General features: G+C 40.3%; 1 protein-coding gene across 6 annotated transcripts; it reads left to right on the forward strand.

Moving 5' to 3' along the window:
• Positions 1–3,928: 3,928 nt before the first annotated feature.
• azi2 (5-azacytidine induced 2) lies at positions 3,929–14,188 on the forward strand. 6 transcript variants are annotated; one of them, XM_020091456.2, is made up of 8 exons: positions 3,929–4,223; positions 5,837–6,090; positions 6,800–6,916; positions 7,146–7,245; positions 7,978–8,111; positions 8,808–8,872; positions 10,016–10,140; positions 11,859–14,188. In XM_020091456.2, the coding sequence occupies exons 2-8, from the start codon at positions 5,872–5,874 to the stop codon at positions 12,287–12,289; spliced, it is 1,191 nt and encodes a 396-aa protein (XP_019947015.1). In that variant the 5' UTR covers positions 3,929–4,223; positions 5,837–5,871; the 3' UTR covers positions 12,290–14,188. The 6 variants fall into 6 exon arrangements, with proteins under 6 accessions (XP_019947015.1, XP_019947013.1, XP_069393172.1 ...); XM_020091454.2 differs by having other exon boundaries at positions 4,047–4,223; positions 7,146–7,251; XM_069537071.1 differs by having other exon boundaries at positions 4,051–4,391.
• The last annotated feature ends 462 nt before the right edge of the window (positions 14,189–14,650 follow it).

Below are 14,650 nucleotides of genomic sequence, written 5' to 3' on the forward strand. Positions count from 1 at the left end.
TTAAGTAGTTCAACAAAATACATCCAGCGTCCATCCTGTAGTGGACCAAGAAACAGCAACATATTTAAGACTAACAGAGATTGTGCTGTCATAATCATCATCCAATGCTGTAAACTGCATTTATGAACTCTAAAGGTCTTGACTAAAGGTTATTCAATTATTAGATTTTAAGATTTCTTATGGACCCAAGAAAATACAAGTGTAGCAAAGTCATTTTTATGTATTATACCGTTCTTCAAGCCAACTGCACTAAAAAGCCTGGTGGATGTTGAAACTTTACTATAAGCCGAGCAGTTGAAGTGCTTTTAGGGAGCGAGATGATCTACAGTACGGTACAAACGGCAAGGACACTGCATAGTTTAACAGCTCTGTAATCAAAGAGAAAGCCATGTCCTCATCTTACCTACACAGTTTTCTGAAGTGTACTGAAGGACATGTGAGGTGTAGACGACCCACTCCATCGTTAACGACAGTGGCTGAATGTAATAAAACAGACAGAGGTGTAGAGAATGTCAGAGAGCTACTAATCCATTCATATCACCAGCCACAAGTGCAAAATGTACAATACTGGGTTAGAAATGACGAACAGGAGTGAACTAAATAATGTAAAGACAACATCATTAGTCGAAACAGTGGAATTCTAGCTTTGAATATTGTCTCCTGGAGTACCGAGGAATTGCGTGCTTGAAACTATGTTTAAGAACTATAAAATAAACCAACACTAAATATTCATAACCATAAACATTTAGAAACAATGGGAATATTTATAAACTGGCTTCTCTCCTCTATAAATCATGTAGTGGTATTGTTTCGCCTATCTGATGTGAGTAGCTTCACACGTCAAACGTTAGCATTTCTCCCATCATTTTAAATCATGTTGTTTGTTGGTCCTCTATCTGCCATCGTTACCTCCGCCAGTCATTTGAACTGTTGACCTTGTGCGATAAAAACCACTGAGGTATAGCTGTCAGCCAACTGTCGCACTGGCGTCCCCATACTCCGTCAGCTCGTCCGTGCTGGTGGTGCTCTATGACCAAGGTCTCACTGTCCTCCTCTATGTTGGCTTCACACTCCTGCTGAATCTGTCACAACAACAACGAAGACATGCAAACGAGACCACGCTGTGCACAGTATGCTGGAGCACATAAAATAATAACAAGGTCATTCGTGCCACAATAACTCTTCAGCCCTGCGAAACATGACACGGTTAAATAAGGACATAGTTAAACTGAAGGATCTTTATGAGGACTATGCTGATGCCGTTTGATGAACTGAAAGCAAAGTACGATGTGCCACAGAAACACTTTGTTAAGTAAGTAAGTTTTAACAAACTTTTTTGTGGCAAACTTAAAAAATTCAGTCCAACACCCTGTGTTGTTCGAATTGTAATTATGTTGCAGTAATTGTTTCAGCAAAGGACAGACTTTAAAAGCTATAAAATATAATGGTGGAGAACCATGAAGACAACACTGAATATTAGAAACAAGATTGGATAGAGGATTATAAAGAGGACATTTTAAATTGGATTGTGAAAATGTACACCACCCCAGTGAAGTTAAATAAATTTAACATCATTATTTCTAACAGTATAGAAAGAATGATGCATACCTTTAGACTGTGTGTGTGTGTAGATAGACACTTTATAAATGGTCCTCACTACCAAGCTTATTGCAGCAGTATTTTACTTGCCTAGTTCCAGACTGCTGACAAAGCGCCAATATCTCGACTTTTGTTGAGAGATTCAAAGCCCTTTCTTAGATTGCTGTTTTCCCTGTTGCATAGACAACTGCACCTGTTGCTGCCTTTGTAGGCAGAACTGACATAGGGAATGTCGACTAACTGGGCCACAGCCAGGATCCAAAGAAATATGAAAACGAGCATGGATGAAAACAACAAAGCTATCAGGGCCGCCGTGAATCAAACGTCTGACGTAACAGCTCCTAAATCAGATCGCCAAGCAATGAAGGCATTTCTGCAAAGCAAATAGCATTTTTCCTCAGTCTTCCGAAAGGTTGGGTGAAAGTTTTATTTAGTTTTTGGCTCTTTCTCATATTAGAGGAAATAGGTCAGGAAGATTAATGCTTACAGCTGATTGTTCCATGATCGCTTTGATGGGAGACCATGTAAAAGATGCAGAGAGGCCCAGCTTAAGAGTGCACAGAGACAATTAACTTATATAAGTTATAAAATATAAGATGTTCATGTTTGCCTATACAGTATATCACAACGACAATAAACTGAAATGGTGGTGAAAAGGTAATTGCATGTCACTGTCAGTAATAACTAACCATGCAATCTTTAAATCAATATTAAACCCAAAAAACATTACATATTTACTCTGGCCTGTGAAAAATTAGGTTCATTAAAAATACATATGATCATTAATATTTTAAAAGTTTGGAAAAGAATAAAAGCTTCAGAGTGTAATAAAAAGCATGTTTCATCTCTGAGAGAACCAAACAAAAACAACTGGACGCCACAGTCACAACGAAGTGAAAAGCACATTGTGCTGACATGTGCAAGTGTTGAGTTTTCTTTCTGGAGCCTCAAGAAGGAGATCTCTGGTTTCTCTTCACATGTCAAGTCATTGTTCTTTGCAGCACCCTCTGCAGCCATAGCCCATTGTTTGTATTTCACACTTATGATTCCAGTGTCCTTTAAAGGGATCAGTATAGAACATTTAGGAACAATTGTCAATACTTCAAATACAGCAAGTATAGTAAGTTTGTAATATATTAAACACTGTTTTTCTATTATTTCTACCACTTTTCAGAATTGTTCCGATGATATAACTTAAACTGACTGGAAAAGTACTCAGTAGATGCATATCTCCACAAAGAGCTAATCGTCCACTTAAATTAAATCAGGCTGCACTGAATTTTGCACACTCATAGATATCAGTCTCAAAAAGCCTGATGGTTTTAATCAAGATTAATTCATTTTCCAAAGGAAGTCTTCGAAAATGTAAAATACAACACAATTTTAAAGAAAGCAAAAAGAAATCTTGGCTCTAAAACTTCTTCCTTTACCAAAGTTTCCTGGAAAATCATTCTCATAGTTTTTTGTGTAATGCTGCTAACTAACATACAAACAAACGCCCACGATAACAAATTACATTCAATCTGAGAAAAAGTGCAAAGTGCTGAAAAGGTTTAAGATTTCTGAACACAAATATCATCACCTCTTTTAATCACCTCAGCAAGAGGGTCTGTCCTGCTCCACATTCAGCAGCAGGAGCAGTCAGGACAGGTTGTTGGAGGTTAGAGGATCTGTCTCTAAAAACAACGCTTGTCAGTCTGATTTATTTCAATTTAGATACATTCAATTTATTGGTGAATAAGAACAACCTTGTCAAACTTTAATTCAGTACTAAGGTTATTTACATAAAATCCAGTTGAGTTATTTAGAATCAAGTCAAGAAATAAAAAAACAATGAGGGCATTTAGTTTAGTTTCTGCTACAGGTATGTAGCTAGCTTGGTTAGCTAGTGTTAGCTAGCTAACTAGATAGCATAAAAGAAACCAAAAACTCATCAAAGGCCCCAGGTTAACATAAAAATGGCAACAACATGAGTTCAGTCATTAGAATAATCACTTCGATTCAGTTTTCTGGAGATGAGAGATACTTTAACAAATATATTTGGGTGTATCTGGCTGTGGAATAAAAACTTAGCAAGTTAGCAAACATGGGCTAAGTGTGAAATAGTCATTAGCACTAAAGTAACAATGGGGAACTTTAATCAGGACGATGGTGGTGTTTTTCTTTTTCTTCTTCTTTATCTTATCTGAGTTGTTGTCTGTACTCACATCTTGCTTCTTGGTGTTTTGCTTCACTAGCTTGTGTAAAGTTAAAATAGGTTTCTTCTGCACGTTTATTAAAATAATACAAGTAACAAGAGATTTCTTCTTCGAATGTTTGAATCCAACATACTTCCTCTTCAGTAGATTGTATAGGTAGATCTAATGACTGGTATGTTCTCCTCACCTTCCACAGTCCACTTCACCACCAACCCCTCACACTTGCTTCGTGAGGTCGCATTTTATTTTGAAAGGGGCTCCAGCAGCCGAGTGACTCCCGGAAGTTTTTGTTTCCTCACCTGTCAGTTCTGACAGTGTCCAGCTCGTCTCTTTGTTTGTTTACGAGAAGCAGGTCTCCTCTCGTCGACAATCAATGAAAATCCCGCGCGGTCAACCGGCACCTTACTGAGGACAGCGTCTATCCGGGTTAGTGAGAGTCCCGGGGGGAAAACAACCGACTGCTTCTGCTAGCCTCCAATAGCCAGGAGACGTTAGCTAGGAGCTGCTAGCTAACTGTTATCATCATAACAGATCGATCGCTTTGGCCGCTGTAACGTTAGGGGTCGACTTCACGCTGGTTTAGATCGTTGCCTGGTGGGTTTGATTTTTGCTTTTATTCCGTAGCTTATTTTACAACCGCCTCTCATTGTGTTTTGTCGGCTGTCAACACAGCTCGTGGAAGCTAACAGCACAACGTTATAGCATCGTATACACACGAGACTGGTTAGTTGTTTACATGTCTTTGCTTCTCTGTGGTTCTTGTTGTTGTTGCACTAAACACGATCTTTCGATTGATGTCGTTGTTAGCCTGTTAGCCTTTAGCTCTCCTGCTATATCCAGTTAAATAACAACATGGCGTTGTTCTTCGTGTCTGGTGTTTGCACTCACCATCACTTTCGTTTTGAGGGTACTTGCTGGTCCCCCCTCAGAAGTCCGCCATGTTTATTTTGGTTTCTGTTTCTATCATGGTATGGATCCAGCAGCCCTGTCAACGTGTCCTGCTGAGGCTTAACTCCTGTAAGAGCTTCGGCCTTTAGTGTGATCAACTTGGCCCCTCGGTGTTTGCTGCATCACTGCCAGCTGGCATCATCACCATGTAGCATTAGCTGCTCTGAGGTAACAGGTAACCTATCTGTCAGTTAGATGGTCAGTACTGCTGATAATCTCGCTGGGTGTCTATTGGCACTTCCTGTATCAACAGGCCAGTGCTCAGGCCTGTGTGGGCCCATGTGCACAATCAAAGTTTACATTTGTTTTCAAACAGCAGCTGTATAGGTATATAGCCTCATAATAATCTGATGTCGTTCATAACTTGCTCCCTTATACCAATGTGTGATTGCCTCTGCTTTAAAATGCAGAGGTTTGCTTACATTTATGCTTTTTAGGGTTCTGTGGAATAGCCTGTTTTAATAGGCCATAAAACTAAAGTTGTGTAGTGAGGGATCCCATTCCCAGGAGGAACAGAAGTGCAATAGATGCCCTGAGTAGCAGAGCGCATACAATACATTCATGGGAAAAGACGGTGTCTAACATGCAGTGCTGAATGAAACCCATCCCAATCACTGTAGTCAAACCTACAGTCAACTGCAGATCTTTCCTGAACTCCTGCGTGAAGTAAAGCTGGAAACAAAACGCACCTTTTGGACAAACATTTGAGCAGCTACTCTTGAACAGTTACTTTTGGTACTTTACGATGTTTACAAAATACACACTTTTTAATGCTTGAAATTATTTGTTTAAACATTTAATCCATGACAGCTCTTCGTGCAGCAATGGACAGTCCTCCCACAACCTTTCAAAACTCAAGCTTCAGCTATGAAAAGTTATAATACGGGGGCAAAACAAGAGTAGCAATGACCCTAAATGTGCAGATCATATGTATAACAAGCCTTTTTTTCCTAACGCTTTAGGAGAGAAGGTTCTAACTTTAGTGCAATCAACAAATGTTTCTTTTTTTTAGCAGTCATTGTTTAATCTTTTCCATAAAAACAAAAAGGAAATGAATCATTTTGCTAATGAACCTCTAATGTAATCCCCAGGTCTTCTGTCTGCTGCAGCGTCAGCCTGTGCAAGCATGGAGCCTCTGGCAGTGGATGATGACATCTGTATTCTTAAACACGAAACAGCCTTCACCACCGCTGGCGAGAGCCCCGTGTCGGTGTGTGCTGGCGACGAATCTGTTGCTTCCCACTTCGCTCTGGTCACAGCCTATGAGGACATCAAGAAGAGGCTGAGAGACACAGAGCGAGAGAACACCCTGCTGAGGAAGAGGGTTAAGCAGCTTGAGGATAAGGTATAGATGCAAAATGAGCTGGAATAAGTGACTGAGGGAGACAGACAAGGAAATGATATGAGGAAGAAAGAGATGGCTTAAGGAGAGTGGTGGAAAAGAACATACTGCTCACCCAGATGGCTAAACAGCCAGAGGTTCAGAAAGTTTTAGCTGAAGACAGAGATGAATAAAGACTGTTTTTTGATTTTTCTGGATTATGTACAAACACAAAATGCTCAGAGAAAGTTTGGGAAAAGTCAGCAAATTCAAAACCACACTGCAAAACACTTGCCTCTGGGAGAGTGCGCGCCAGCATCAATAACATTGTTGGCCTACAGTTAAAGCTATAAAACAATGAGAAATAAATCTGCTCTGTCTAAAAACAGAGAGGTCTGGAAAAGCATGGTATTGCCAAACAATGTGTTGGAGCCCTACACACTGCAGGAGAAGGCTCCTGAGATTGGAGATAAAAAACCAGGATCCATTACAATGCAGAGAGCGCTACATAAACAGAAAGTGTCCGAATACAGATGGTGTGCTGAAGTGAAAATTCTGCAGTACATGCTGGCGTAAAAGATTCTCTAATCTCTATCAGTTTTATCTGCTGCAGCGTCATCGAGTGAGGATGTGGTCGGAGGAAAGTAACTTCCGACCACAGACATTTAAAAAATATACAAAATTGATTTCAGTTCTTCAGTGCTCTTCTGTGTTTCCTCTATTACCCCTGTAGCTCTTCAGGCCAGATGCGCCTCCATCAGAGGGTCCCCAGTACGTGAACAAGGCTTTCAGTGCTTACAGAGGAATCTATATAGAGAAGGAAGACCTGCAGCTGGAGCTTAACAAACTGGTGCGTCTAATTATTAACTTAAACCTTCCTCAAACTGACACGAGAGCCTGACTCAGAGATTGTTTATGTTGCAAAGCTGAACAAAGAGAGTGGGTTTTGTGACTTATTGTTCTTCCCTAATTCAAAACTTACCTAGTACCATCAAGCTTATGGGTGCACTGATCTTACTTGGAAGATTTGTTCCATTGCTGCGAATGCTAACTCCTCCCATTCCCTCTTTCTGTGTCAGAAAAAGGAGAAGAGCGAGAGTGAGAGGTTGCTGACGGAGCAGCTGCAGGCCAAAGAGTTGGAGCTGCTTCAGCTAAGGACAGAGATGGAGACGAGCCAAGGTACAGGTAGAGCACAGCCGTCTGCTTTGTACTCGCAATACATTTTTTAATATTTTTATTTAAGTGAAAATTAAATGCAGGACCTTTACTAGTAATGGAGTACTTTTACTCTCACTAGGCATTGCTGCTTATCATTGCATCAAGGTTCAGATTTTATTATCTTGCTCTGTATTTAATTGTCACTTTATCTGACACAATAATTGATTTTATTATTAAAGAATTAAAGTCAATATCATTGTAATCTCTATAAACAGATTCAGCAAGTGAATATGCAAAATCTGAGGGAACAAGATTTTGGGTTTGGAAACCTCTGGTTTCTGTTTCTAGTTTGATCAATCACAGCTATTGGCTTTTTAATTTGTCTACATTCATATGCAGATAACTGTTGATGGAGATTAGCCAACATGTGGTCTGGACCTATAACAACTACAAAAATAGTCGCTGTTTTTATGAGATAAAAGAAAGTAGTCGGACTGTAAACAGCTTACTACGAATTTAAGAGCTGGCCCCAATATCCGATGACCACACCGAAAGCCGCAAAAGATAATAGCCAATGGGCTCAGATATTGCTGTCATTGAAACACTAATGATGGAATCTCTTCTCTACTAATAGGAACCATTCACACTCAAACATTTCAAGTTCAAAAGTTCTACAAAAAAGAATTAGTTGGTTCAATTCCCCACTTGCCAACAATGACTATTTACCATCTCTTGCATTTTGTGTGTGGGCAGTGATGAAGAGCCTGAACAGCCCTCAGGACTACTGGCAGGTGGACCAGGTCAGCACCGAGCTGAAGATCCATAAACTACAGGAGGAGCTGGAGAGAGTGACACTGGAGAACAGCAGACTGGTGGAGAGAAGTGGGGTGAGTAAGCTGTAAAGCAAAGAGCCAAGATAATGAAAAAGAAGAGGAGGGAGAGAAGGAGATCCGAAGAGAATAGGCGTAAAAGAGGTAGCCTTGGAGTGTGGCGTAACAAGAAGAGAGGAAAACAGTGGAGGAGAGGTGTCAGGGCAGAGAGAGAGACAGAGACAGAGTGACACAAGAAGTTTGTAGAAGAAGTAAAGAGGAAGGATGGCAACAAAACTACAGAACAGCTCATCACTGAAGGATGAAAGAAAAGAAAACAGAAGTATGGCTTGAAGGGGAACAGAGGAGTCTTTTTTAGGTTTTGTTATAAGAAATAAAAATGGAAACATAGTTTAACTAGAATGGCGTTTGGTGCAGTGCATATCTCTGCCAAGGCCCAACAGTCCACTTTAGAAACCACATTACAATGTACTAGATCCTGATTTTTATTTGGATCAAATTGCACACAGCCATAAATATCATAACCCTTAACATACCAGATTTTTTTCACCTGCATCCATGAATTATTCTCTTGAGGAATCATGGAAACATATCTGATCTCACAACGTTAGAGATGAAAAAAATATCCTGGATCTGCTCCTGATCTGGTTCTGCACCAAAATGTAATGGTGTCTTCCCTATTGTTGTGTAATCCTGCCAACGAACAAATAAACACTTCCGAAAATGTTTCACATAACTTCCCTCTGTTTTTAGGAGGAACCCCAAGGCCTCAATGGACCAGACTTGGACATGACTTGTGACACAGAGTGTAATGCAAGGTAATTGTTTTGTGAATTAATTGGCAAGAGAAAAACACCAGAATGGCTCTTTTAAAAATTTGATGAATAATATAAACAACAACACGAGGAGTAAGTTTGAGATTATTGAGATTAATGTTTACTGCACAACACAAGATGTGAATTTGTTGTCTCTCCTCTCTGCTCCGGTGCTCACTTTAGGATGTAGTTGTCCCCTTTGGCCACTAGAGGAGGGTGCAGCATTATACATTTGAACTCTTGTCTGCATAACAGCTTATGGCATGCAGACGCAGCTGAGCCTTAGACATGATCAAGACCAGTTAAACCCTGATAACCTGTGTCCATTAGAAAAAGTTTAAATTTGTCCTCCAGTGTGTAGAAGCTCAACAGCAGATGAAATCACCCTCCTTACTGACATGGAAGAAGAAGCTTCTGCTCATGGTGCATTAAGGCTGTGTCTTCAAAATAAGTTGTGTTTTTTAAATGTTTCTGACAGGTGGTTGAAGTTAATACTCTCAAGTGTTGATGAGATTACTTGAGGTGTGGATATAAAAGTTATTTGGCGTGCTGGCCTCAGGAATACCCACAAACTGCCACGTTTGAATACAGCCGATGGTACTGTGAGGTGTAGCATTTCTGTCCAAATTAGCGTTTTTAATTGACACGACATATTTTTACATTTTTAATGTGGTAAAAATGTGAACTTAAGCTCTCGGGCGAATATGCTAAAAATCTGCAAAACTCATCTGTGGCTTGTTGAACACAGTTAGCAACTGAGTTAAATAAAGAAACAAAGCATGCTGCTGAATTAAAGTCATTTAAAAAAGAATCCCTCTTTTAACAAGCCCCCTCCAGGATTTTTTTGTCATTTGGTAAATAGATCGGGCTTCTATAATTATACATCCTGCCACTTTTGACCAAAATTATATCTTACATGACAGTTTTACATCTTGCATTTGAACAAGCAGTTGAAATTGAGCATTGCTTTGGTTTAATGACTGAATGAATGGTAACTATGAGCTACATTATGCCAAACTATGCTTTTCATCTTTTGCTGAACACGATCCAGTCTGACAGGTGGACGCTTATAACAACACAGGCTGTGTAGAATGGCGGAAAGGCTGCAAGTATAATGTTTAAATCCAATAATGTGTTGTTCTGCAGTGAGAGGGGCATGCAGCAGATGTGCCAGGATTTGCACTGTGAGGTCACTTGTCTCCGCTCGGAGCTGAAGCACCAAACAGGCCTGATCAGGAAACTCAGGCCGTTGATCGGCGAGACAAGACAAGGTAAGGGATTATACAGAGACTATTAGTTTGTCAGTGCAAATCTGAATTTCTGTGTATGTGAGAACCCACCAGCACTGCTCCCCTGCTGCCTTTTCACACCGCCTCAGCACGGGGAGCATCTGTATCCCGTATATCCCCCTATAGTCATTTGTCACAGGTTAATACTCACAAACAGCAAATGAGATTCTTTGCTTCCAGTTTAATGTAAAAAAAGTAATTATACTGACATATAAAATAAAAGTTTTGATATTGTAGGAGCGTAAGTTCATATGTAGCCCATGTATGTAACTGCTGTACACTGCAGATATTTGTTTTAGTGTAATTTCTAAGGGGGGTGGTATGTTTGCTGGGATATAGACAAAGGCTCTGATATTTTCTTTTGACCGTCACGTTTTGCTTTAAGTTATAGTATTAATAAAAGCCAAAAAATACATATTGGACTTAATTCTTTTTGGAACGTGTCACAGTAAGGAGCGTCTTTTTTTGAATCCATGGACAATAGTTGCTTCAGATATGTAAATGTAGTGAGGTGATGTCAGATCTATGGTTTTAAGCCTTGCTTCTCTACACATGAACTAATGTGGCTAACTTACTACACTGCCTCTCCTCACTTAAGGGAAGGCTTTTTTTTTTTTTAAAGTACCTTCTAACTGAAAAGATTTCTCCCCTTGCTGCTCCTTATTATAATTTGTATAAGGGTGCGATGAGACTGCAGATATTATCTTAGCATTCAAACGTTTTGATAAAGGATGTCGTGAAATGGTCTGTCCTACCTCGCCCCCTCCTTCTGTGCTGATGTATTCTACCCTGGAACAGATTGCCTCTGTCGTCGATTCCCTCCGAGTGTCAGAGGAGACCAGGAGGTGAAAATTAGAACGAAATATGGCAAGAAAATAAATCGTGGACTATTTATTCCACCGAATAAGAGGGTAATCCTGTAACTTTGATGAGACCGATGGAGAGAAAAATAAGGGAAGCAGGAGTGGCAAGGAAAGGGAGACGAGGGGGAGCTGTGTATTTATTCAGTCGTATTGTGCATCTGTATTCTTCTAATGTTCCTCCTTTGGAATCACTTTTATTCAAATGCTAGACTCAGAGACCCTCTCATGGAAGAGTAGGATGGATGGATTTTACCTCACTGCTGTGTTCTTATACCGTCAGGCCTAGTATCTTGTCTGGATTCAAAAGGCTTTGTTGATTAAGATTACTTAGATTTTTTTCTCTTAAGCTACCTAAACTTAATTCACCTGTAAATTACAACAGAAATTGGTACAATACCAGGCAAAAGGTTTTTCAGTTTAAAAAAAATTGCAGCTGTTCAAGTCCAGTTAATTTTTTTAATTGAACGAAGGCACCCAAAGTGAAAGTAAAAGTAAAAAAATGTTGTTTGCAACTAATGTGATATTTTAAAACTACAATGGCAGTCAGTAGAGCACATACCTCCACTAAGGCCCAACAGTCCCTGTAAATTCCATCAAGCTGCACCATTATTCTTAAAACCTGATGAAAATGGTACCACTGATGCTGTGGCTTCCTTTGTTGAAATTACCCAAATCATCCCATTAACACCTTGTGATCAGGTTCTGAGCAGACTTACATTGTTTGCCTCTGTTCAATCAACCACATCTGATGTTTTATTGCCTTTCACTCTCATTTTTTCTCCCTCTATCCTTCACTCTGTCTCTTTCCTTCTGTTCCTCCCATCACTTCCTCTCCAGCTGCCTCAACAGTTCCAGTCCAGTGTCTCGATGATGTAGAAAAAAACAACCACCCAGTCCCCCGGGCGTCAGTGCCTCGTCCCCCTAGTGCCCCCCCACTCCCCTCGTGCTCTGGACGTCCCTGCCTCCCTGCTGGTGGCCCATCGGGCACCCTGCTGCCAGACAGCCTGAAGGAGGACTGCTGGTACAACGGGCCCTGGCCCTCCCAGAGCTGCTCGGGAGAGACTCTGGTCGGGAACTCAGTCGTCCTTCCCCCTCCTCCATTGAACCAAGCTTCCCTGGATGAGAGCTCCAGGTCCTTCCCCAGTCCCCCCAAGCCCAGTGACGCCGTGTTCTGGGAGGGACACTCTGCTGCATCCAACTCCTCATCCTTAATGGGAAACTGCAGTCCAAGGAGCCCTCCTAACACTGAGTGGGCCAAGCCCTATTGAGAGGAACTTTGATGGGATAATAGGTGATTATTAAATAGTTTGTAACTGGATGGATAATTGATGAATGGATGAATGAATGGACTCTGCAACCCTGCCACATAGCTACCACCTAACCTGCCTTAAGTTAATTAGACCACTCCTCTGGGCTGAGCTGGACCAGACCTACCAGTTGTGGGAACTAACTGAAGCCAGAGGAAGCCTTCTCTCGAGGTCAAGACTCTGTAAACGTATTGATTTCTGTGCGCACTGCATCGGTGAACATACCTGACCGTGCAGAGAGAGAGTCGAGGACAGACCCTCGGTAGAATCAATAGTTTTTCTGTGAGTTAGTGTCCTTGTATGCACATGTATAAGTGTGCGCAAGCATGCATACAAGCAATTGAACTTGTGTGTGTCTATGTACGCACATCAAACAGAGCGTGCCTGTGTGTGCAGATCAGTCGGGGGGAATCTCTCGCCCGCCTGTTATCTGTATCTGTCATAATGAACCCAATAGGGCTTTAAGGGCCTCGTTCTCCATTCATAGTGGCCAGTGATCACCGGGGCCACAGCTGGACACATAGTAGTAGAATTTGTAAAACTGCATTTACTCAAATGCAGGTCTTTTTACATTTGATCGCTGTAAAGTAAACAAGGCATCTAGTCCCATGTATGTGCCATGGTCATATGGAGAAAACGTTGAGGTCTGAGGACTTGGTTTGTTTGTGTCTGTGCTGTGCTGGAGACAGACAAACACTAACCTGTTGGATAATCACTGATTTTTGATCCAAATTTGAACTGCTACCAAATAAACGCTTTTTCTCGACCGTTATTTTCTTATCAGTCCTTATAGATCATTATCAAAGTAGGCTGTCAGTCGACCCGTGCTTACCAAATCATTTTTGAGATTGCAGTATTGATATTTTTGATTAGTTTGCTTAATGAGTAGCAAATAATACTGAACTGAACATGAATTGCTTTGTGAAGTTAAACACTCTATCGGCACTGGCACAAGGAAAAGGTTGAACTATTTCCACAGTAATTTCACGCGTTACACAAGCCTCTGTAAAGCTGCCTGTTACCACATACTCAATCCTCTCATAACTACTATCAAACAATATTGTGGCATTTTCATATCTCAAGTGTAAAGGGACATGTATATGTAAGGCTGTGTATTGTGGGGTGTTTTTTCTGTGGGACTTTTATTTTGAAGGACTCATGGAATAGAATCCATACACTCCGCTGTATTTTGGAAACCTGATTACGTTTGTGGAGATTTTTGAACAATAGGAAATGTATCTAAACTCTGTACCATGCTGATGTTGAACTATGACACATTTGTTTTGCAGTAGAAGGTAAGTTGTTGTGTGGAGGGGGTCATTTCTCTTTGGTTTCTCTTTTTAAAAGTCGGATGAAGGCTGCACTAAAAGAAAACACATTGTCAGTAGAAAAACAGAGGGAAGATTGTGCATAAATTCTGTATAAATCTAAATGGTGGGCTTCACTACTCGAAACTTTGCACTCCAGACCATAGGTTTTGGTTTGTTTACATGTTTTCTCCCCATCTCCTAAAACACCTGATCTGTATAAGAGCTATTTGCAATGGTGGCCAGACAATGAGCGCATGAACCTGAAGAAATGTGAGCTGTGACGTGACAAATAGGTGCACAAAGCACAAAGGGCCCAGAGGTCACTGGATAAGGTTTTGTTTTTTTTCCATCTTCTTCATTCTGTTTCATGATAACTGTGGTCTTTTTGTTCCCAATTTTTACAAAATGTTCTTTTACAGCAGTAGTTTCATACTCCTGTAAACAATTTGCAAACCAAAATGCAATGTACAGTAGATACGGATTATATTTTAGATTTACTGCACTTCAGACTGTTTGTAAATATGATCGATTAAACAAAATGAAAAAGGAAGAGACCATGTGAGGCTGCTCTGTGTCTCCATTCATATTTTTAGCAATGACCTCCTGTGGTTCAATTTAATAAACTGTAGGCTTTGGCAATTCAAGCTGCTTTACAGTTGAAACCAGCAATAACGTTTTTTCCTCTGACTTCCTTTCTATGTGGACATTTTCAGACATGTACTTCACACCTAATATTACAGTTATCAATTCCTACTGTCTATCTAAAGACCCCCATACTGCTGCTGCTGCTGAAACAACCTGTGAATATAATACCTTATGAGTTTTAAACTGTCGCAAACAAGCAATTAAAAAATATATATATAATTTTTTTATGATTGGCTTTTTCACTACCTAAAAATGTTAAATTGAAAGAAAAAAATCTACCTTGAAAAGAGAAATGTCTACTTATATTTTGACACATAATTATTGTAAGTATGGTTACTGCACTGCCTTTTGATTACAACTGCTCTCA

This window comes from Paralichthys olivaceus, chromosome 13, assembly GCF_024713975.1.
Source record: "Paralichthys olivaceus isolate ysfri-2021 chromosome 13, ASM2471397v2, whole genome shotgun sequence".
NCBI lineage: Eukaryota > Metazoa > Chordata > Actinopteri > Pleuronectiformes > Paralichthyidae > Paralichthys > Paralichthys olivaceus.